The sequence below is a fragment of the Corvus cornix genome, chromosome 12 (assembly GCF_000738735.6).
Source record: "Corvus cornix cornix isolate S_Up_H32 chromosome 12, ASM73873v5, whole genome shotgun sequence".
Classification (NCBI taxonomy): Eukaryota; Metazoa; Chordata; class Aves; order Passeriformes; family Corvidae; genus Corvus; species Corvus cornix.
In genome coordinates, this window is record NC_046342.1 from 11,789,042 (window position 1) to 11,810,960 (window position 21,919).

The 21,919-nt window shown below is 42.6% G+C and overlaps 1 protein-coding gene across 4 annotated transcripts in view; it reads right to left on the reverse strand.

Annotated features, from left to right (window-relative positions):
* The window catches only part of ARIH2 (ariadne RBR E3 ubiquitin protein ligase 2), a 36,252-nt gene that overhangs the window by 6,666 nt on the left and 7,667 nt on the right, over positions 1–21,919 (reverse strand). For all 4 annotated transcript variants that reach the window (XM_039558810.1, XM_039558811.1, XM_039558812.1 and 1 more), the window contains 9 exons: positions 12,661–12,728; positions 10,916–10,979; positions 6,121–6,268; positions 5,483–5,604; positions 4,471–4,580; positions 3,526–3,643; positions 1,971–2,021; positions 1,849–1,870; positions 198–349 (listed from right to left, as the gene is read on the reverse strand). In XM_039558810.1, the coding sequence (XP_039414744.1) occupies positions 198–349; positions 1,849–1,870; positions 1,971–2,021; positions 3,526–3,643; positions 4,471–4,580; positions 5,483–5,604; positions 6,121–6,268; positions 10,916–10,979; positions 12,661–12,728 (855 nt within the window). The remainder of the gene's footprint in view (positions 1–197; positions 350–1,848; positions 1,871–1,970; positions 2,022–3,525; positions 3,644–4,470; positions 4,581–5,482; positions 5,605–6,120; positions 6,269–10,915; positions 10,980–12,660; positions 12,729–21,919) is intronic.

The window sequence follows — 21,919 nt, forward strand, 5'->3', positions numbered from 1 at the left end:
TTTGCTTTGGGTATGACATCACTGGTATGGATGGGACTTTCAGGGCAGGATTTTGAGTGAAAAACAACAGGGCCTGAAAATTCTGCAGAGATTCTCTCTGGGCAGTTTCTTGCATGGAGATTGCTGGCAATGACCTTTGCACCAGGCAGGGAGCATTAAAAGGCTACAGCAGCTCTGGCCAAGGAGATGTCTCCTACCCTCTCAAAATAGAACAAGTACTTCTTAAGGGCCTCCCTGGCCTGTGCTTGCTGACTCTGGTTTACAATATCAGGATTCTCTTTGTACCGACTGCATTCGTAGTACTCGCTGCCGTGAGTCTTCCAGTCTCCCAGACACATCCAGCAGAAGTCTGCAGAAAACAGCAAAAAACCCACTGTGATGCACAGAAAAAAAACCTCTGAGAAAGAAAAGCTTCAGGAGACAGAGCCCATCTGTTTTCAGATATTTCTGCTAAGCCAAGAAACACACACGTTTTGTATCATCTTGCAAAACAGAACTCAACAGGGAGCCAAAAATACCAGCCTGTCTTGAAGATTTTAATTGCACAGCCTCTCATTCAGCTATGGAAAGTAAACCCTGAAGTTCTGCATCCTGTACACCAAAACCACTGGGTAGAACAGCACTTGCACCTTGCACATAGTTACTTTGGGTTAGAGAAGAGGCTGCAAGTCTCTTTTGTGAGTTGCACCCTCCCCACCATGGGCACACTGCCCCATGCAAACCTCTGTCTGAATAAAACACGAACAATCAGATCCAAAAGTGAACTAAATCATGCAAAAGAAAGTCTGCCCTCAGTTCTCTCCAGGAGGCAACTACCCAGGTAACATCAGATGTCAGTGGTTTATGACACTTCAAGTTAGAAGCTGCTGAAACAGGAAGAAGGTGGAGTAAAGAGAGCAATAGTAAAAATAGCAAAACATGGCAATTTTCTGATTTCAGAGCGAGGCTGTGAATGTTCTGCTGGAAAAAGGATGGAGATTAAGTTGCTACAATAAGAATCCCTTCTGTGTTACTTATAATAACGAGACCAAAATCCGTATTTCCTGAGTTCATCAGCCTTCTCGAGTGCTAAGTCACCATGGTATCCTGGCACTTGCCTGCTCCCCCTTGCCACAGAGCTCCATCAAAGCATGTCCAGGGCTGCCGAGAACCCCAAAGCAAAGGAAATGAGAGAGGACAGTCATCTTTAATCATCTTCCCAATAAGGTTCTGATATTACAATTAATTTCTAGTGGTACACTTAACTCAGAGGGCTGAATACAACTATCTCACTCCAAGGCAACAGAAATTAATCCCGCCATGAAAAGATAAATGCAAGAACAGGCCATCATTTTGTAGGGCCACACAACGGGCCAAAGACACCCAGGCTGCTAATTGCACAGGGGTGGACTGAAGTTCAACACCTGCTGTTACATATAACAATTCACAGCTCCTGCAGTTTCCTCTGGGTTGAAGTTCATTATTTCCATGACTAATCAGAAGGACTTCAGCTGATCTGAGTAAATGGCTACGTTTGACAGTATTTTCAGCTGATTACAAATACAATTACATGGAAAACTCTCCTGTGAGATGGATTCCACTGTTAATATTCTGGAGACTTCTCTATACAATAGACACGTCAGGGGGCATGAGCCAAACCAGCACTGAATCAGAAGGCAGCTGAGATCACAGCCGTGGGGAAAAAAAGCTATCACACAGAAATGTGTAATTAATATCCTGTTCAACTTTTAGTAGGGGGAAAATATTTCAGCCCATGTTCACAATTTGTCTTCATATCACAAAAAAAAGAGAAGGGACCATCACCACTGACAAACATTGCAGAGAAAACAGCTTCCAAATCCAACTTACCATGCTTGCATTTGGAACATTGCTGAAAAAGAAGAGACAAGAGGCACTTGGTTAGCAGAAAGTGTGGGAATAAAATTCCACTTAGAACAAGGGAGGTTTGACATGTTCAGGGAATTACTCACCATGTGATTGCAGCCTCCATTCTTTTCAATACAGATATTGCACTTGGGACACTGAGGAAACAGAAGCAATTGTTAGATCCAACTCTAGCAGCCTTCTGAAGAATGACAGCACTTGTGTGGTTATTCCTCTCTGCCTTTTTTCTTTAAAATATGCATTCATGTATGAGACACATCTCATATGAGAATATTAGCATTTATACCCTGCTTCCCACCATCTCCTGAGAGCTCCATTTAAAATAAGGTAAAGGCAAAGTCAGGAAGTTGCACTGCAGCACTGGACTGTTTGCTGAAGAAAACAAATTTGTTGTTACTCCTTGTAAAACTCAAGGTCTTGATGAGTTACCACTTTGCAGTTACTCAGGCACAGGGACACAATCAGTTCACGTATGACGGTGTATCACAGCTACTTTGATTACAGATAATTGTCACTGTATTCTGCCTTCAGCAGCCACTAACAAATGACATCTCAGCTACCTGCAGAGACTCTGCCTAACCACAGGAGAGCTGCACACACCCCAACTCCACAGATACCCTGGAGTGTCCAGATACATTTTTTGGGTTGCACAGATACAAAGGAGGAAGTGAGTTTTGCTACTTTGTATAAATTTTCATGCCAGGCAAAATGTATGCCAGGACAATGCTCAATAAAACAGAATCTTATTTCTACAAACAAGCATAGCAGAAACAATACCATCATATGCTGACACCTTCTCCAGAGAAGGAAGGGAACTTGAAATCTCTGGTCCATCCAAGTACCCCCTTTCCTAACACAACTGAAGCTTGCAGCTAATCAGCACTGTCACAATTCCCACTGGCCATGGTAGCACAAATGTAGCTAAGAACTGTTTTGAAGTCGGGCCACAAAATGCCCAAAAGATATTAAAAGTTCCAATCTCAGACTGTTAATTTAGAGGATAAAGATAGTATATTTATACAATAATTCTATAGGTAGGCTTGCATGCACAATATGTAATACTTTGTCTTGGGTCTAAATCTACTATAAGTACTCCAATGTCTAATTTACAGACTTCAACTACCCCGTTTTGCAGTCCTTGCCAAATCAAGACTTTCTCCCTCACCCTTCAGTTCACAGTACTGCACAAAGTTGTTCAGGCTTAAACACCACTGGTGCCTTATTTGGTACTGACTTCGCACTTACAACACCCTCTCCTTCCATTTTAAATACATCTCCACTGATCATTTCAAAGTAGCCACAATTCTTTTGCCTGTGGGAGGACAGTGCACCTGGCTGTCAAAGACATTCACACCAGGTCTGGAACAAGGACCACCAGGTCCTTACTGCAGGAGGGCAGCTGAGCTTCCCACACAAAGCATTCCCAAGGCATTCAATTGAGTTTTATCACTGCCATAGGGACATAATTCGTTCACATATGACAATAGCTCCTGACAGAAGTTTCTTGACAGTCCCTAGGGAGCTGTGAGAATTTGAAGTCTGTGACAAAGAAGAACACAATGCTACATGTGTAGAGAATTACATTCTGCTTTTCAGGCAGGGCTAGAGAACAAGAAATAACATGCAGGTGCCTGTCCTTACATCTTTAGTGTGAGCACTAATGTAGTTGGCTGTTTCAGAGTCATCTGCACACTTGGTGAGCCATTTCCGAATGGTAGCGCAGTCTGTGGGCGCATGGTACATCTGCCGACACTTAAAGCTTAATAGGGGGGAGAAAAAAAGAAAAAGACATATCAATTTCCAAGGAAATGACTCAAGGATTGAGGTTTTTCTGATCAAAATCTGGGGGGCCCAGTAAGGGATGCAAATGCTCTTGTGTATTACTAGAGCGCGAAGACCAAGACTGAACTACAATTCCCCCTCTCTTGTGTAAAAGCCAGAGTCAGAATGAAAGTGAACCCAGGTCTGACAAACCATGTGTCGGAGGGCTGACATGTCCCTTCCTAGAGCCCACCTATGTCTCCTCTAACGTGACCGCAGAGTTCTGGGGCAGACCAGTCACTTAAAAGTAGCCTGACTCCAGTGGCAGATATCAGGCACCTCAATTAGCACGACTTGACAGCCCTAGCTCAGTAAGGGCGATTTGCATGGAGATACCAGAAAGCTGGGTCTTTAAACTGGGAGTCAAATGTTTTTAATAAACTTGAAAACTCAATACCAGCAGATAGCAAGGAGGACTCCATGTTTACTACCAGAATCTGTACCAATCACTGTGTCTGTAGGAAAATTTTTAACCTAGCCAAAATGTGAGAATGGTAGATCTGTAACCCCTTGATTACTCAAGCTCTGCATTCCCTGATTGTCAGAACACCCAAGTTCCCAGGAGTTTAGGGAGCAAGGGGACATCTGACCACATGCAGAAGTCAGATCACAAGTGTCCAATTACTCAGGCTAACTCAAGTTACAAACAACTCTAGCAAAGCATTTCAGATACTTCTACACACTGAAACTGTTGGCAAGCAAAGGGAGTGACTTTGAGAACAGCACACACTTTCCCTGTGATCTGTAACCTTCTCTGTTTCTTACCAGAAGACCTCATTGCAACGATTGCACTGCACTCGCCGGGCTTTTGGCTCTTGTACCTGTATGACCATAGGGCAATCTGCACCAGGACACAGCTGCAGCTGGTAATGGCTCTGTGGACACACCAAGGGAGTAAGATCAGCAGTGGGTACAGAAGAGCATTATCTGTTCAACTTTAACCACTCCTATACTCAAAAACATACAAGGCAGTTATTTAGTATTAAAAAAGAGTGGAAAGTGTCACCAGGTCTTGGCTACCAGAGCAGATCCTGCATTTCCTAATATGGAAGAGATTTCTTATTTACTCACAGCTTTTCTAGAACAGGGAATTCAAATGGATGTCTACAGACTAAGTCAGCACAACAAACAAAACCCCACAAAGACACTAAACAAACTATTTTACTCCATTTGAGCTCTTTCTCCATCTTCTCCTTATGTCCCAGAAGCTATTCAGCTGCTCTCCTGTGGTGGCCATTCCTTCCCAAAGGGTCTCTTATCGAGAAGAGGTGACACCATGCTTTCACACTGCTTTGCTGCTTTTTGAGTGTTCCCTGTCTGTTCCCAGTTACCAGAATACTCTTGCATATTTAACTTTAACAACTGCTGCTTTAATTTCAAAAAAGCTCATACAAAATGTACTTGAGCAAGCCAATTCAGTTGGGCTACCCTAAGCTGAGGGACCTATTTTTCTGAACCTAAAAATATTTATGTAAGAACAAGAAGGACTCGAATAATCAGATTGAAGTTTTGAAATTCTCAGCTGCACCAATGAGAATTCTGAAGCACCAGCCAAGGAGTTAGTGGATGACCTTACAGCAGAATTTACTTTGGCAACCTGCTAGAGCATTTTGTCAGTGAGGCTGTCCTACAGAAGCAGCCACATCATGCCTATTGAGGACAATTTTGCTGCAGTTACTGCAGTTCTAATCAAAAATGCAAGACACTTCAAACAAAATTTCTGCAAGTCATTTGTGACTTGACCCAGGGTGTTTTAAAACTGAAAAAAATCTACTACCTCCACATAGTCCCTGAAGAGGTAGCGCCTGTATTTGTCTTTCAGCTCTTCACTAGGCAGCAATGAAAACACAAAGTCTTCTGGTGTCCGGAGTAGACAGTCCTGAGCCATGCAGGACACCCCTGAGAAGAGAAAGCAACATCTTAGCACAGTGCAGCTTATACTAAGGGGTGAATGCACAGAGGGTATTCAGCACGTTTTCCTCGGTACCATCTGTTGTTGTGGCAAGAGGGATACAACTGTGAAACAAATCAGGGCTGCTGAAAAGCTGAAGCCCAACTGTCTTCACCAAAAGATGACAGGGCACATGTATATCCAGGACCAGTGAGTGCTTCAACCAGTATTCACAAGGTCAGATACTCAAATTAGAATATTACATGTTACTGCCATGCCAGCATGAAAGACAGGCTAGGAAAAGCCCAAAGCAACTCTGGCAACTACTGGCTTCTCCCCAACACAAAGGGAACAGATGTTTGCATCCACAAGCACTCCAGGGGCATTGCAACAGTACATCATCACAGATGCAAATTCAATTCAACAGATTTGCAGTTTCTAACTTGTTACAGTCATGGTCTTGACTCATCAGAATGGCCAGTGAGGCAAACACAGACTCAGCACCGCATCCACCTTGAACTCACCAACTCCAACACCATCCTTGACGAGCACTGTACAGTGCTGCTCCCAGCAGCTGCGACAGAACTGGTGCTGACAAGCCAGAGAGAGCAAGTTCTCCTTCCGGACAAACTGCATGCACACTGCGCAGTGGTGGGAGGAATGTACCATTGCCTGGGAGAGAGACAAACCAGCAGTACAGTGAAAGCAGCCCAGATCTCCCAGAGCATTTCCAGCTCATCCATAGATCCATTCATCACCCTCATTGTGACAATGGTCTCCAGGGAGCTCCAGGCCCCAACAGGTCCATAAGCAGCTGGTGTGCTAAGGTGCTGCACTGCCCCCAAAGAGTCAGTCCTTCTCAAGAACCTCTAATCTCACAGAGCACAACAAGTTGACTGTCACTGAAGAGTTTCTGCCTCTCCTCTAGTGCTGCCCAAAACTCACCTTTACTTTTCTCATTCTTACTCTTTCCTTGTTTGAAATACATCATTGTGTTAGTCCTTCCCTGGATTTACTAATATTCTTAGTTAGCTAGGCCAGACTATCTCCACAGGCTCTGGAGAGCAGCTGTCACTGCAAGCAGATTTAGCAATGCCCTTTTACCAGACAGTAATTTTGGGTAATGGAAGATGCAATTGTAGAGCGTTTATACAGAGAGGGAAGCGAATTCACAAACTATCACCTCCCATCTCTTATCTTCTGCCTATGCTACATTTGTCAAAACAGGCATCGTCCTGTCAGCTGGAAAGGATTAAGAGGGTTAGTTTCAAATCAGGCATAACTGCTATTACTTCACCAAACCACTGAGAGTAGTCTGGTTTCTCCCTATGTAGTACAGAGCTGATCCAGCCTTCGACACATCTCCACTCACCCTTGGGACCTGCAGAACTAGGTCTAGCCCAGCATCATCAAAACCAAGGCTCTACAAAGCTGTCAGCTGGAGTTTATGCTCCAGTTTTTCCCTTCACAGAGGAAGTCATATAATCACTTTTCATCCACTTTGCTACTTGTGGAGAAGCTGGTGTGAGCCTGCCCTCGGTTTCCATGCCGATCCCTGGATGCCAGAGACGCGGAGCAGCAGCACCACGACACGCAGCCGCATGGATTTATGGCACGGCCACATGAAAGAGGAAGTAATGCAACTTTGTTCTAAGTGGCCTCACTTACGGACCAGAAAAATATTCACTGAGTCTGTGATTGCACTGATTGCCTGGATTAGCTGCTCAACCTGAACAGCGCATGTGCTACCTCAAACCCTTGCAAGCTGCCTCTCTGAGCTCACCACTACAGCTTCTCCCTATGGGGCCAGTCCCTCTACAGACACTCACTATGAGTGCAGGTCCCCAAAATCATTCTGCATTACCAGCCGAAGCACACAGCACCTTGTTCTAGCACACAGACTGTAATGAATTGCCGAGCAAATCAAGTTTAAATTAATGTTTTAACCATAATACCTTTCTTCCTAAAATAAAATCACCATTTGTAGGAAACTGGAGAAATTATTAATGGCTCAAAACAACTGAAGTGTGTGTTTGGGTGGGGGCAGGACAAGTTCTGCAAAGGTGGAGTGATCACCGCTCCACATCCCACCCACCGGAGCCCAGAGCCTCTGGTCCAGGCCCAAAGTGGACCAAGCCACTGGAACACTGAAAGCCCCACCTGTGGGGAGGGACCAGAACAGATAAAAAGCCATGACAAGGGTGTGCAGCCCTGATGAGTCCCACTGCCTCGGACCTTACAGCAGCTGAGATTGCACTGGATCCAAGGTGGTGACTATTGATGTCTCTCTCTTTCTTCTTTCTTCTCCTAACTTCCTTTTCGTGAAATCTGGATGGATTAGAGTTTGCTAAGTCAGTGCCTTGCCTTACTTTAATTGGATGTTGCTTTAATATTTGCCAAGTCCCTTATGGTCCAAAGTTTGTAAATAAAAGGTTGCTATTCAACCTCCTGAGAAGTTTGTTGTCTTCTCCTGCACTCTGCCCAGGGGTATCAAAGTACCTAAGCCCCTTTCAAACAGTCATTGAGCAAGCTCAGGGTGTGACAATATTTCAGGTGCAGTGAGTAGGGTGTCCTTGAGGACAGTGAGGAGCTACTTTCTACTGGGATAACAGACAGAGTGCTGGACAAAGGAGAACTGTTACTCAGTCAAAGCCGAATTTTCCAGCAGAGAGATCGTGGTAACCTGGGAAAGTGTGATCTTGAGCTAGACTTGCTAAAAGATTATAAAGCTCATCCAGCTTTGAATGGACAGAGCTGGGCTGAGGAAAATTGGCATTCTCTGGGTGCTCTTGTGGAAAAAATAAAGTATTTGGCAAAAAAGAAGAAAAAAAATTGGTAAGGGCAAATCCATAGTCTGCACACTTTTAGGAGCTGCTTTAATAGCTCCTCAAAGAGATAAGCACAGAGCTAAGCAATGAGATAGTGTGGTGAATGGGTCTGTGACTGAATTGGCTAAAATATTGCAGGTGACCTTGGAGGCAGAACACTATACCCAGCAGAAAACACATAATGAGTTAAATGCTGAAAAGAGACTAACAGAAAACTTGCATATTTGACTAAATGAATCCCTTGTAAGAGAAAGAGGATTACATTTGCAGATTGCCTGCTTGAAGGGGGAGGATTTGAAGAATGAGGTGGGGCTTTCCAGCCTCACTAAAGAGGTGGAACTTGCTGATGAAGATTTCACCTGCCTCTGTCCTTGGGAGGAGCTTGATACAGCAAAGCCAGACCCCCAACCTCTTCCTAAACTCTACCCACTTATAAAGACTGATGCTGTTCATGACAGGGAGTGTGAGGAGGCAGCACCCACTGCAACAACAAAACAAGTGCCCTATTCTGCAACTGAGCTGGCTCATCTGCAAGAAAAATACAGCAGGCATGCAAAGGAAACTGAAACAGTATGTTTGGAGGATTTCAGTGATGGGGGGAGACAGCATAAAGCTTTTGGAGGAGGAAGCACAAGGACCTTGGGGTCCCAGAGTGGTCCTTCACAATGCACCATGGCAGACAGCCCAAAGGGCAGCCTACTGGGCAGGAGGTTTAGACCCCTTGGAGAGGGGAGAACCCATCTCTATCCCCACTCCAACACTGGGTAATCTCAGAGAGAGTATGCAATAGGCTGCTTGCCTCCAATTAATACATGAGAGGGGTCTTTTAACCTGTCAGTCTTCTCCCATGCTGTTGTTTGCTGAGCCAGAGAGAATAAACCCCCTGATTAAAGGACTACCTGACTCACTGAAGCTTTAGGCAACTCAATTGCTTAGAGCTTGGAGCTGCTCGTGGGGGTTGAATGCAGGCAGGACCCAGTCTTACATGGGGGCAGTTGGTAACCTATGGCAGACAGGTAGGGTTTGTTGCAAATGAAGAGTCAGACTGCTGTCCAAAGGGCGAAGCTCAGGGAATGTATGGGTAGCCACAGACGCTCATGAGAGAACACAAAATTAACACCAGATGGAGAGCTCTTTCTTTTTAAAACCAGTCCAAGTGGGACTGGGTTTTCTTTTCTCTCTCCTCTTACAGGTATTTCATGAGAAGATTATTGGCCATGAGAAAATGAAGTGGCAACAGGACTGAAGAGTTACACTGTTCTTCACTGCATCAATTATTTGCAGGCATTTTGTCTCAGTAGTTTTGTCATGTTTATATTTGTAATGTTTTGTCTCAGTTTTGCAGTATGTATAGAAGTTAGCCTCAAGCATTGTTTCAGGTTGCCGAATTGGGTGAAAAAGATTCCTATACCACTTCCTAGCTCCTTGGAGCAAAATATTAAACTGTAAATTAAAGTTGTGAAAGTGTTTGGCCCAAACCCCAGGACCCTGACTGAAATGATGTGCTGGTGGGTCTTCACCTTGCCTGCCAAAGAGGTTGGAATGGCCCATTGCAGGGGGAATACTTAAGTGACAGCTGATACTGGTCAAGACTCAGATAAATCTTGAAATACATGGACTAATTTGCAGGCATGTCAAATTAGAAAGATTTTTTTTCTTCTGGACTTTAGGCAGGTAATTTGAACCCATGAAGCTTACATTCCTGTCAGCTTAGCTTTTCCTTATCTGCTAGTTACAAGACAGCTCAGATGCCAAATCTGAGATATTCTCTCAACCACAATCTAGAGTGCTTCCTAGATGTAGTATTTTACCACTCAAAGTCTGACACGTGGCAATGTGTTCCTAGGGTAATTCTGCATTGTACCAAGACACCTACCATGAATGAAATCTATAAAAATGCAACAGGAAGTTTCTATTTAAAGGCAGGGGGGAAAGTATCTGAAGATCTGTGTAACTGGCTACAAAACACAAGTTCTTGGTTAAAATATCAGCACTGAACTGACTCAGCAGCAACACAACTCATGGGAGATTTAGCCTAAGCATCTCTGAGTTGAGCAGTGGAAACAGTCACCTCAGGTAAAAAAAAAGATAAAAAAATTTTAAAAATCTGTTCCAGACACAGACAAGCTCTGTTCACTCTGTACAGCCAGAACTTCCTTTCAGTGTCTTTTACCAAGAACATAATCTCAAGAGGCAGCCAAGCCCAGGCACTCTGCTCCTTCCATTGTGCGCCAAAAAATGATCCTAATTTTCTTGAAGAAAGTAATTCTCAAACACTACCTGCAAGCCAACACAAAGCTGCTATTTAAATATTAGAGACCTCTTGAATGCATTCTCATTTCAGAAGTAAACCCAGCAATGAATTAGGGTGTCAGACCTGAGTTTGCAAAGGGTTAACATTGGACAGAGTACACCATTAGTAATGCAATCCCCCATGACGGGGGTCAGAGGTGTCTGCCAAGGGAACAGACGGGATAGTTTGCATACTTACATGTTTGGATGAGGTGGGCTGAACTCGTGCTTCTACTAGCAATTGGGCAGCATTAGACTTGTGCCTGAAAAGGCAATTGAAGAATGATTAAATCAATTTCTGAGTGCATTTTGCATTGTTAAATTGATCCTTCTTGCCTGAATAAACAGTTGGCTCTGTGCAAATAGTAGGGTAGTTTTCAACATGGAAAGTGGAAATGTCTCCTGTGTGACGCTCCTTCATAGAGTGAGCTGAGCTCCCATCAACAAAACTTTGTATGAGAGTTTATTCAGAACCAGAAATACTATTTCTCCTGGTAATGGATTAACATTTCCCTTATACATCTTGAGGAATAGTTTTTTACAACTATCTCCCTCCCCTGTAAAACTATTTTTAAGCTAAGATTTTCTATCCACACTCCTAGAGCAGTCCTAAGCCCCTGTCCACAATAACACACACCAGTGAGGCTCCTGACTGTCTCCTATTCCTCTGTAAAATCAAGCTGTCCTGGTTAAGTCTCACTTTAACTCCAGATTATGGTCTAGTTAAGCATTTACTCTGTGACAGATTATCACCCTTTAGGTATATGAAGCTGTCTATTGGCAGCCATAGAATTAAACACATTTTGCTGTTTGTGATTTCCTTTGTGGATGAATGTTTATATCTCACTGAATTCAGAAACAGCAGCATCACTGTTGTGGCCTTGCTGTGAGTCCTCCCTCCTCACCAGCACTTCTTAGTTGTACTAGTGAGCTTTCTTTTGATAATGTCATTTTGTACCAAGAGAGAAGTTTGAGGACTAGATCAACTGGAGAACAATTTCCAAATTAATCGCTTTAGAAGTAAACCCTTCCTCAAATTTCCCCTTGTTTAGGTCTCCTCAGTTAACCTGCAGGATCACACTGAGCTGCTATGAAGGAATCTCACCCCCCTTGAAAAACTTTCACAGGATACAAGGTAATCAAGGAGGCAACCGCATCTATGCACAGGATGCATTTTCCATACGTTCTCTGGATGAAGTTGCTGGCTACAGGGCCAAAAATGTCTGGGCAGAATGAGTCAAGCTGATATGCTCTCTATTTTCGGACAATGTTCAGTTCTGAGCCAGTGTTTTGTGGAGGGGCTGCCAGCCAGCAGTGCCTCCCAATACACTTCCCGCATATGTTTGGGCAGAGTCCGAGTCCTCTTTTTGAAATCAGTTGGAGGGCTTTGTTACAGTGACAACTGACCAAACAAGGGAGCTGCAGTGCTCAGTTCTCTCACACTATCTTCTCCTGCTCTCCAACTGCTGGCCAGTTTGGGGAAAAAAAATCACTTAATGTTAAAAGGAACAAAAACTTCAGTATGAACGTACCATTAAAGACTACATCAGTATAGGGTCAGTTCTCCTTTATGATTTATGGCTCCTATGTTCAAAGCAGAACATATGTTATCTTTATGTCTATTAAATAAATATAGATGCAGCACTCTCAATCTGTTATCTCAAAATTTAAGACAAATCTATCTAGAGGGTTCCTAGCATAACAATAATTCCTAATTGAAAGACATTTACTGCTACTATCCTCTCCCTGTTTAAAAATTTCTTACAGGCAGTGCAGCCTCAATAAATCAGTAGTTTTCCCCTGCTCCCTAAAATGGATTGCATGTCCTGCTTCCAGGTCCAAAGACACTTGCCAAAAAATACACCTATGGAGCACCCTGAGCATTTCTACAAAACCAGGGGGGAAAGCACTAAGCACAGAAGAGATAAGACTATTTACACTTACCTTTCCAAAATCTCTGAGATTTGCCAGTGGAAACTAACTAATACTAGCTTTGCAACAGCATGTGATACCTAGGTGGAAAATAAAAGAAAAGTCAAACCTCTCACATTTTGAAGCCACACCTCTGCTTAGGAGTATGATTTTCACATAAAAGTTGTATAAACACAATATCCCAGTGATAACCAATTCACATTAAATTACTAGACATGATGCTCACAGCCAGTACATCTGCAATATAAAAGTTGGAATGAAGTATGGATGTACCAAAAACTAACTCATGTACTTCGTTACAATAGCACAGAGAGGAAGGAATCAAAAATGCACTGGATTAGCTTAACTGCTCATGGAGCCCCACATGCAGTCCTGACTGTCATCACCACTCTGGAAGGCCAGACTAGACTGGGACCATGGTCTTCACTAAATGCACTAAGTTGGAACCCCAGGGCAGACAGATACCACTTACTGAGGTGGAGAAGCAGCAATAGGCTTTCCCCATACAGCAAAGGGTATGGGGAAAACACAAAACATTTTGCCAGCCCTTCACTGTAGAGAAGGAAGTTACATACTGGAGTGGAGAGAAAAATAGAAAACTACCGTGACAGGACCTGTTTCCATGTAGAGCTTGCATTACATGGACTCTTGGCAAACACTAGCACAATCCGTGCTAGCCTGAGCACCATCAGAGTACTGTAGCATGACATTTAAAAGTCACGCTACAAGGGTACAAGCAAACAAGTTCCCCTTCATTTTACGTATTAGTTTATTTCAGAAGAAAACAGACTTCTCTGGTTGCACAAAAAGACTCGTACCCACCAAGACGACAGACATCTGCTGATGGACCTTCACCTTGCTTCTCAACCCCTTCAGGTCCTAGAGCTCAAACAAAGCAGGTGTCCTCCAAACAACAGACCTTTTCCAGGGGAATTCAGAGGGCTGACAACGCCTGTCTCCTCACTGCCATTTGTGCTAGGAAGCACTTGGGCAAGTTTGGTGTCTGCACATTCTGCATTCAAACTCCCTCTGACACTAAAGGGCTCTGCCTCCTCCACTCCAAGATGAGCTATCACCAAGGCACCTCCCTACTCTGCTCACAGAAGACAACTCCTTCTGTTCTAGCTGCAGAAGAGCTGCTTTTTTTTTTCTCCTAGAGAAGCTGTCAGTCCCAATCATTGGCTGAAATGTCACAGGCCTTCTTTAATCATGCTACAGGTGAATCACAGTATCTGATGTAATACACACAGCACACCAACACAATCCTGGAAGGAAAACCAAGCAATGGTCACTCCTACAAAAACAGTTGGGCTCTGCACACCTAGGAGCAGAATATTCGTTACTCTTCTAAGTCAACCCTGCTGAAAAGGTGCAGCTTCACAACACAACTGACCTATTGCTGCCACATGATACTGGCATTTTCCAGTGCTGGACGGTTGGGTCAGCAAATTAAACCAGGACACGAAGCAGATGTGGTGTTTAATTGACTCTTACCCATCTCTACATTCTGATGTGCCCACTTTGCTGGCCACTAAGAAATCCCAGCAATAAAAGAGCAATTTTCAAGGTACAAACAACCCTTTTTCTAGGAGAACCAAAGCATCAGCTCATGCTGTGTAAGATCTGGCATGTCACCTTCCTCAACTTTACCACGGATGTGATATGACCCTCTGAAAACAAAGGCTGCCAGGCAGCATTGCCCTCCCTCCCGGCACAGAAGCCTGTGATTAGATGGAGAATGGCACACAGGGCTGCTACTGCCAACACACACAGTCTGCATGGATGAAGTGCCACTGCCAGCCTGGGACGGGTTGTTATCTTAAGCCCCCAGCCTGGCAGACCCAGACAGACACCTCTGACTTGTTTGTACAAGGAAAACATCTGCATTTGAGTCTGTAAAACAAACAACCATCAGGAATGTGGTCTCTACAAGACTGGCTTGCTACAAATGCAAACCACATGCTAATGAATCATTCTTTAACAGTAATGAAACTATTTCTCAGTAGCAGTAAGGAAAAACTACCATCCTGACAGAAGAAAACAAACTACTGGACTTAAATGGGAAGCTGATTTGTAACATAGGAAAATGTGTATTTTTCAGTTGGATTTTCAGAGCCTGAGGTATAGCATTTGTTGCAGCTTCACAATTCCATGGAGTTACTCGTTCCCTGAGGAGGAATCAAGTACATTCAAGACTGAAGATGTACGGAAAGAGAAAGACAAATACCAGCAGACATTTCTGAAATCTAACAAACTATCCTAACACAATCAAATGCTTTTGAACCAAATTATATGTCAGGCAAGATGTGGAATTAATGCTCCAGAAGGATACCAGACTAACAGATCTAGAAGAATAACAAAGCCTCTGTGACTATTCCTATTTAACTCCAACTACAAGCACTGACTGGATCAGCTGTAGTGCTAATTTTAGTACTTCCATCATAAAAGTACACAAAATTATAACATTTTCAATTCATAAAGCCTGATTCATGACATGAGACCACTTTCATAAAAGCCCTGAAGCAGAAAAAGTTTTGATACTACCTGATCAGAGTGCATGTGATCTTGCAAAACAGAAGTCAGACAGTTTCAGCAACATACGCACAGCCTCCTTGGCACAGAACTACCAGTTCTTACAGATTAAAGATAGGTAACATTCAAACTGTAAGAAAGAGGAGCAAACAACTGATGATGCTGGGGCTGTGCCTGCTGAGTGGAGTCTCACCACATGCTATGTCCTGCTCACCAACAGCAAGGCTGGGAATTCAGAAGACAAATGTAAATACCATCAGGGGCCAACACTACTGAGGAGATTCCAGAAAACAAGCATGAGAAGAAAAACAAATGTTTAACAAAAGCTTGCTTCTATTGATTAGCAGTGCTCCCCAGCCTCTCCTCAATGACTGTAGACTCACAATGACTGAATGATTGTACCAAGTCAGCCAGTTCTTCCACAATAACACCCCAGAATAGTTGAAGTATTTCTTTGTAAGCAGGAGCAAAAGCATGCTGAGCACAGAAAAATACCATTGCAATCAGAAGTTTGGTCCATGCATACATAATTCATTATCTTACAGTACTGAAGAAGGAGAGTACAGAAGCTGATACGGCTGGCACACTGTCCAATAAAGCATTTCCTGGACAGTCAGAAGTTTCACAAAGTGAAGTAGTTCAAACTTACAAAACACTTCAGAAAGAGCACTGATTCAGTCCCCTATCAGTCACTGGGTGCCACAAGATCTCAGGAACAGTAATGCTTTGACTCAGACACAAAACACATTAAAAAAAAAACTATGCCTCTGATAAATTGTCTGCTTTGTTTAAACTTTCCTATTCTCATTTCAGAATGCTAAGAACCAAAAAAGGCAGTAACACAGCCCACTTGGTGTCTTGCTGGCAGCAGCTCCTTTCAGTGAAATTCTTCTACAGAACCCAGTGCAGAGGGGAATGCATATTCTATATGTTGCACTATTTCAGTATTTGCCTGCAACCCATCGATTATGCCAACAGCCTACATAGCCTGACTTCTCCAGAACTCCTCTATCTGGGATTAAATTTATTAAAGTTTAGAAGCTGAAAGCAATAGTCATGCTAATTTTTTTTTCTTTTCCTCATTCTCATTTCTCCATCACCAGCTTGAAACTTTAATATCAAAGATCAGCTCAGTCAAAATATGAACCTGGAAAATTTTTGACTGAAGACCAGACTTCTTTCTTCATGATGTGGCAGCAAAGCTGAACAGACAGAATCTCATCCAATCTGCCATTTCCAGCTTTATTTTAAAACAGGAATTTTATCACCTCCAAAGCCTCTTCCAAACCTTCACCAGTTTAAATCTGACTTATGGAGGGCTGCTGATTGCCAGGAATGGGCACCAAATGTTGATCAGTGCACTGGAAAAGGGGCGCAGTGCCTATGCACAGAGCAAGGGTGCCAAGAGGAAACTGCTCTGCATAAGGAAAAGATTCTACAGGAGCTGTAAAAACAGTCTGAAGATTTTACATAGTGCTGAACAAAATTAGATTCTGAAAGTGGAACAAAGTAATGCCATTGCATCAAACACAAATCTATCCATTTTCTGGAAGAGTGCCCAATATTTTTTTCCTTATTACTTCCATCTCCATTTATCTCCTAGGTTCTTTACTCTCCAAGATAAGCAAAATTCTCACACTTCTGAAGTGTGAAAGAGAGTCTGGCACCCTTTAGGACAAGAAAATATCAAAAGAATTTGCAAAGAATCTCTGCAGGTACCTTGCTGTGTTCAGAGGGCTCTAAAACAATTGTCTTAACTTGCTTCCTTAGATAAGCCAAGGTGTTTGGAGAGCTGATGTTTCATCTCTTTACAGCAGAAAATCTTTTCAACCATGCTGCCTTGACAGTTGGTAATTCAGACAGAAATGTCTCCTAAAAGCTAAAAAACCTCCATCTTTTGTAGAGCTTATATTCTACAGAAATTGCTCATGCATATTTATATTGCATGCATATCTCATGAGTTCATTTCACTTTTCTCAAAGGGAAGGCCTATTTTTTGGAGGTGTATTTCAATCCTCATTTCTGCAGAGATATGGTATCAGGAATTTAAAACAATGATCATCATGTGATTCTCAAAGAGATTCAATTCAGAATGAGTTGTAGATTATAGGATCTGGCTGGAGCTGACATCCCATGGCTTTGCACCAAGCTGACAATTCCTGCTAGATCAGGGTTACACTGAAATGTCTGCCCAAGAAGAACACAAATGTGGCACAAAGAAATGTAGCTTCCATTTCTTTTATTTTCCCTAATCAAAGCTTTTTATACAAATAGATTGAAACAAATAGGATTAATCTTGAGAAGCATTTGTTTTAATCCACAAATAGTTTTTGTTAGTTCTGCAATGAAAGGATGAACTTCAAAAGATACTAGTGTGTTACATCCAAACCTCTAAAAACACACTAAAATTCTTTAAAACAGGAAAGGCACACAGAGCAAAAGCCTCTGCAATTGTTTCTGTTGGTGAGAAACTATGGCAAAATAGAGACTGAGCTGAGCTGGCGGTAGAGTAGCACCTTAGAAAGAAACCATAATTTGTATTGAGTAATTTCACTGAAGAAAAAATCCCTTCAGACATGCTTTACTTCAGGATGCTGAGGTAAGGAAAGTGACCCCACAAATGGAAAAAAATTCATTTTGTACTTGTTTTTCTTGTGGAAAGTAGATTTGACTCCCTCCGTGCCCCACAGGAGAAATTATGTGACTGCCCTGTTTTAACTGGAGGGTTTCTCAGAAAACTGCAGAAGTATCAGGAATTAAGAAAGGGCAACCAAAAGGGTTTTTTTGGACCATATTTTCTCCTTTGATCTACCTCTTGTAAGCAGACTTCCAATATGTAATCCTAGCAGAAAACTCAGGAGGTTGCAGGGGCTTGAGATATGATTCACATCACCTGCCATAAACACCCCAAGTGTTCAAAGTCTTGTAACAAAATCTTTTGTATCTCTTACAGGTTTCTGAGCATAAGAAGGTTGTTTTCAAAACTGAACTCGAATTAATTTCACCTAACAGGAAAAACAGACAATCTTACAACAAAATCATATATACTGCATTTCTTTTTTCTTGTGTTCAGAAAAAATTTTTTAAAAAATGAGAAAAAGCCCTCCACCTTTAAGTTTCACACAGAGGATTGATTATGATTTGTCTGACATTTCAGGCCCTCTCCTGATTAGACTGCAGGCTGCAGCAGGTAAAGAAATGCCATTTAAGAGACTGTAGCTGCACTCTCAATACCATAGAAAGGTTTTGTCAAACAGCACTCCATGAGCTCTGCTTCATCACATGGTTTTAATCTGTACCCCGTCACTCACCTTCTGGCATGCAGGTGTCAATCTGCAAGATTAGAAGCATATTTAGGAGGCAGAGTGCAGTTTGGGAATGACAAACACTGTTGGTGTTACACCACGGTTGTGAAGTTGTCAGTGCATAACCTAGTTGGCCACACACTGAAGAAAGGGGATCTGGGGTTAAATTCTGGATCTTCACATTTACACATTGCTTTAATCCACCCACTATCCTACACAGGACAGCAACAATTTCAGCTGCAGCTGCCAACAAACAGGATCAGTAGGACTCAGCTAGGAAATCTCAACATACGTATTTCTCAAGCTGTTAGGCTATTCTTCCTGAGGAAATTCAGAAATAAATATTAAAAGAACAGAAACATTTCAGCAAGCTGGTATGCCAGAAGGCATCATTACAAAACAGCTATGAGATCCCTTCTTTGAAAGATTTAGAGCGAAAGAAATGCAGCAAGAAAGCTGTAAGACAGCACACGGATATAAGATTGACATGAGACTCCCCAGCTGTCCTCCCTGCAGTTATTCCTTCCAAAGTAACACAGTGTCAGAGCACCAGTGCCCAGCACGCGCTGCACTGCGCTCCCTGAATGCTGCCAACACCCAGCAACACACCCCACTGCACAGCCCCTGCCGAGGTGCTTTCCCAGCAAAACACAGGAAGAGTGGACAATTCCTTCTGGTTGAGAGAGAGGATGATTCAGAAGGTGCACAGGGAAGAAGTGTAATAACCTGAATCCACACAATCGTGACCAGTAGCTCAGAACACTGGGCAGCCAACCCAAACTGGGAGCACTGGTGTGGGCACACAGCCACAGTGGAGCAGGGCTTAGGTAACTTTGCAATGAGTAATCCCTGCTAAATCCCAAATAACAGAGTCCTTCATTCAACAACCGCAGCTCTAAGGGCATTTTTCTTTTGTTATACAAAGATGAAGAAGAGGAACATCTGCTTTACAAAACAGTGTTTCACAGTGCACAACACAGCTTGTTTCTGCTGCACCATCCTTAATAGGCACAGCACAAATTGGGCAAAGTGTTCAGCTGCTTCATGCTGGTCCTGTGATCATGATGTCCAGCTGTAAGCTTGCAACATGAAACAGTTACCGAGAGATTGTTTTGGCATTTTTAATGACTTGTGTCTTGCCTCTACCTCCCACCAAGATCACGCTCATCAACAGCTGCGAACAGATTTTTTTGCTCACTGCAGTCATACTGGCTGTAAGATACACTTAAGGTGTGAATCACAAAGAAATGTGTGGGCTATAATCACCCTCCACATTTGTGGCTCATTTTTCCAGTCAAGTTGAGAATTTCAGCAGTCCTGGGCAGTAAGTAACAAAATTGTTTTCTTTCCTCAAATGACTCTGGGAAGGTGTCACAAGGTTGCATGGTCTGGGCTCTCCAGCCAGCTCTCTTATTCTGCTGACCAAAAGTCTACAAAAACTTAATGCATTTTTAAAATACAAAAAGACTTTTATGAGCCAAACCAAAACACACTGAAGACAGTTACACTGACGTTACAGTCATACTCATGCCCTCTTGATACTACTGAATTGTGAATCTGTAGGCAAAAACCCAACTTACACATAGCAGAACTTCCAGGATTTTTCTGTTTGGGAAGAAAAAGCGGGTAAAGGATAAAGGTGTGTCTCAAATGTGAGTGCTCCTAAGGGGTACAGCTTTGGACTGGATGTCCCACATAATGTTGGCTTGGTGCTAAAAAACACAGAACACAGTACAGATATAAACCTGCATGTCCTGACTAATCTAGTGGTTTAAGGGTACTTAAAACAGTGTGTTCTCTCTGCCAAACAGCACCACAGGGGTTCTGTGAAAAAGTCAAATTTGCCTATTGGGTTCTACCATTTATAATAAATTATATCTAAATATTTACTGCTTACTGATACTTACCAATGTTGGTGCTCATGGACTTGAAACATAAATTTTTGAAACTGTTATGTACATGCATTTTAATATTTCAAGGGGGTTTAATTCCTCTCCTGCACCTGAGGTACTCAGGCACAGCGAGGCTTTAATCCTGCCATTTTAGATTGCATAAAGTTCCATGAAGTCATTATGGCATTCAAAGGATGACACTGCAGCACTGCAGGCTGGTTCAGATAAGCAACACCCCACAGCACACTCTGGGCCATGGTTTGGACAGTGATACAGCAGGGCACACATACACCAGGGTCCTGACATGTGGCTCTTTACAGACACTTTGTGATTGCAGGGAACAGGCTCCTTCAGGAAGGGCTGCTCACATGGGCTGCCAGCCCCCATGCACATGACCCTGGGTTTGCTGGAGATGGTATTTGCAAAGGAGCACTGCCAGCACTCACCAAGCAGCTCTACAAACTAACTGCTCTGTGTCAGCGCTACTGGAGTGTGTGCAGCAGCCTCAGAGGGCTGTGTTTTCATGAGCAATTACTAATCTGGTTCCATGAAAAGATGCAACATCAGTATGGTGAGCCAGAACATACGAAAAACTGGTTTATCTATGAAAGATCAGTAGTGATAACATGCATTAAGAGATTCAGAATTATATAATGATATCAAATACTTTTTGCATCTACCAAGGTTTACTCTTCAAGGGACAGGGCTAAAAAAACCCACATCACAAGCTGTAATTTCAGGAAGCATAGGAAGTAAGCTTTTTGCTCTCTGATAAATATTACCAGATTACTCAAATTAGCAAAGTGAGAAGTATAAGTTCTTCAGTCTTACAGTTCCTTTGGTTTTAATAGAAAGACGTCAGTACCAATTGCCTGTAAAACAACATGACTATTTTCCCTTGCTAGCTTGCATGTGCAGAAACATCACAGCTTCCTCATGACTGACAATCAGCTAAGACCCAAAGTCATGGTAGTTTTTCTTTCATAAATTCTAATTGCAACTGTTTTATCAGGTGGTTTATAACACCAATTTAAAAAAAAAAAAAAAAAGGTAACACTAGAAAACTCCACCTCATCACTGAAACAGAGAAACTATTCCCAGTTATTTGAAACATTACAGATACTCCAGACATGTATGGAGACCCTCAGCAGAGCCAGGAAGCATCATTCACAAACAAAAACAATATGACATCATCATACACGTAATTGCTTGCCAGTGACAGGGTCAGCTTTGTTTGTACAACTGCTGAGTATCACACTGTTTGCATGTACTGATAAGCCACTCCAGGACCCATAATCACTCAATGACAACTCACAGAGTTATCTCAAAAGCAAAGTTATTACTATACCGTTTTAATTCATTATTTTTGAAAGATGCTGTATGTTATAATTATATCTATTTCTTAAAAAGAACTGTTGTAAATTCATTTGCTGGTCTGTAGGCAATACAGGCCACTCTGCTTTTGAGAGCATTGTTCTTCGCAAGTGTTGACTGTAGTCAAGTGACCTTTTGAGGAATTAAAAGTGACCTACTTCAATTCAC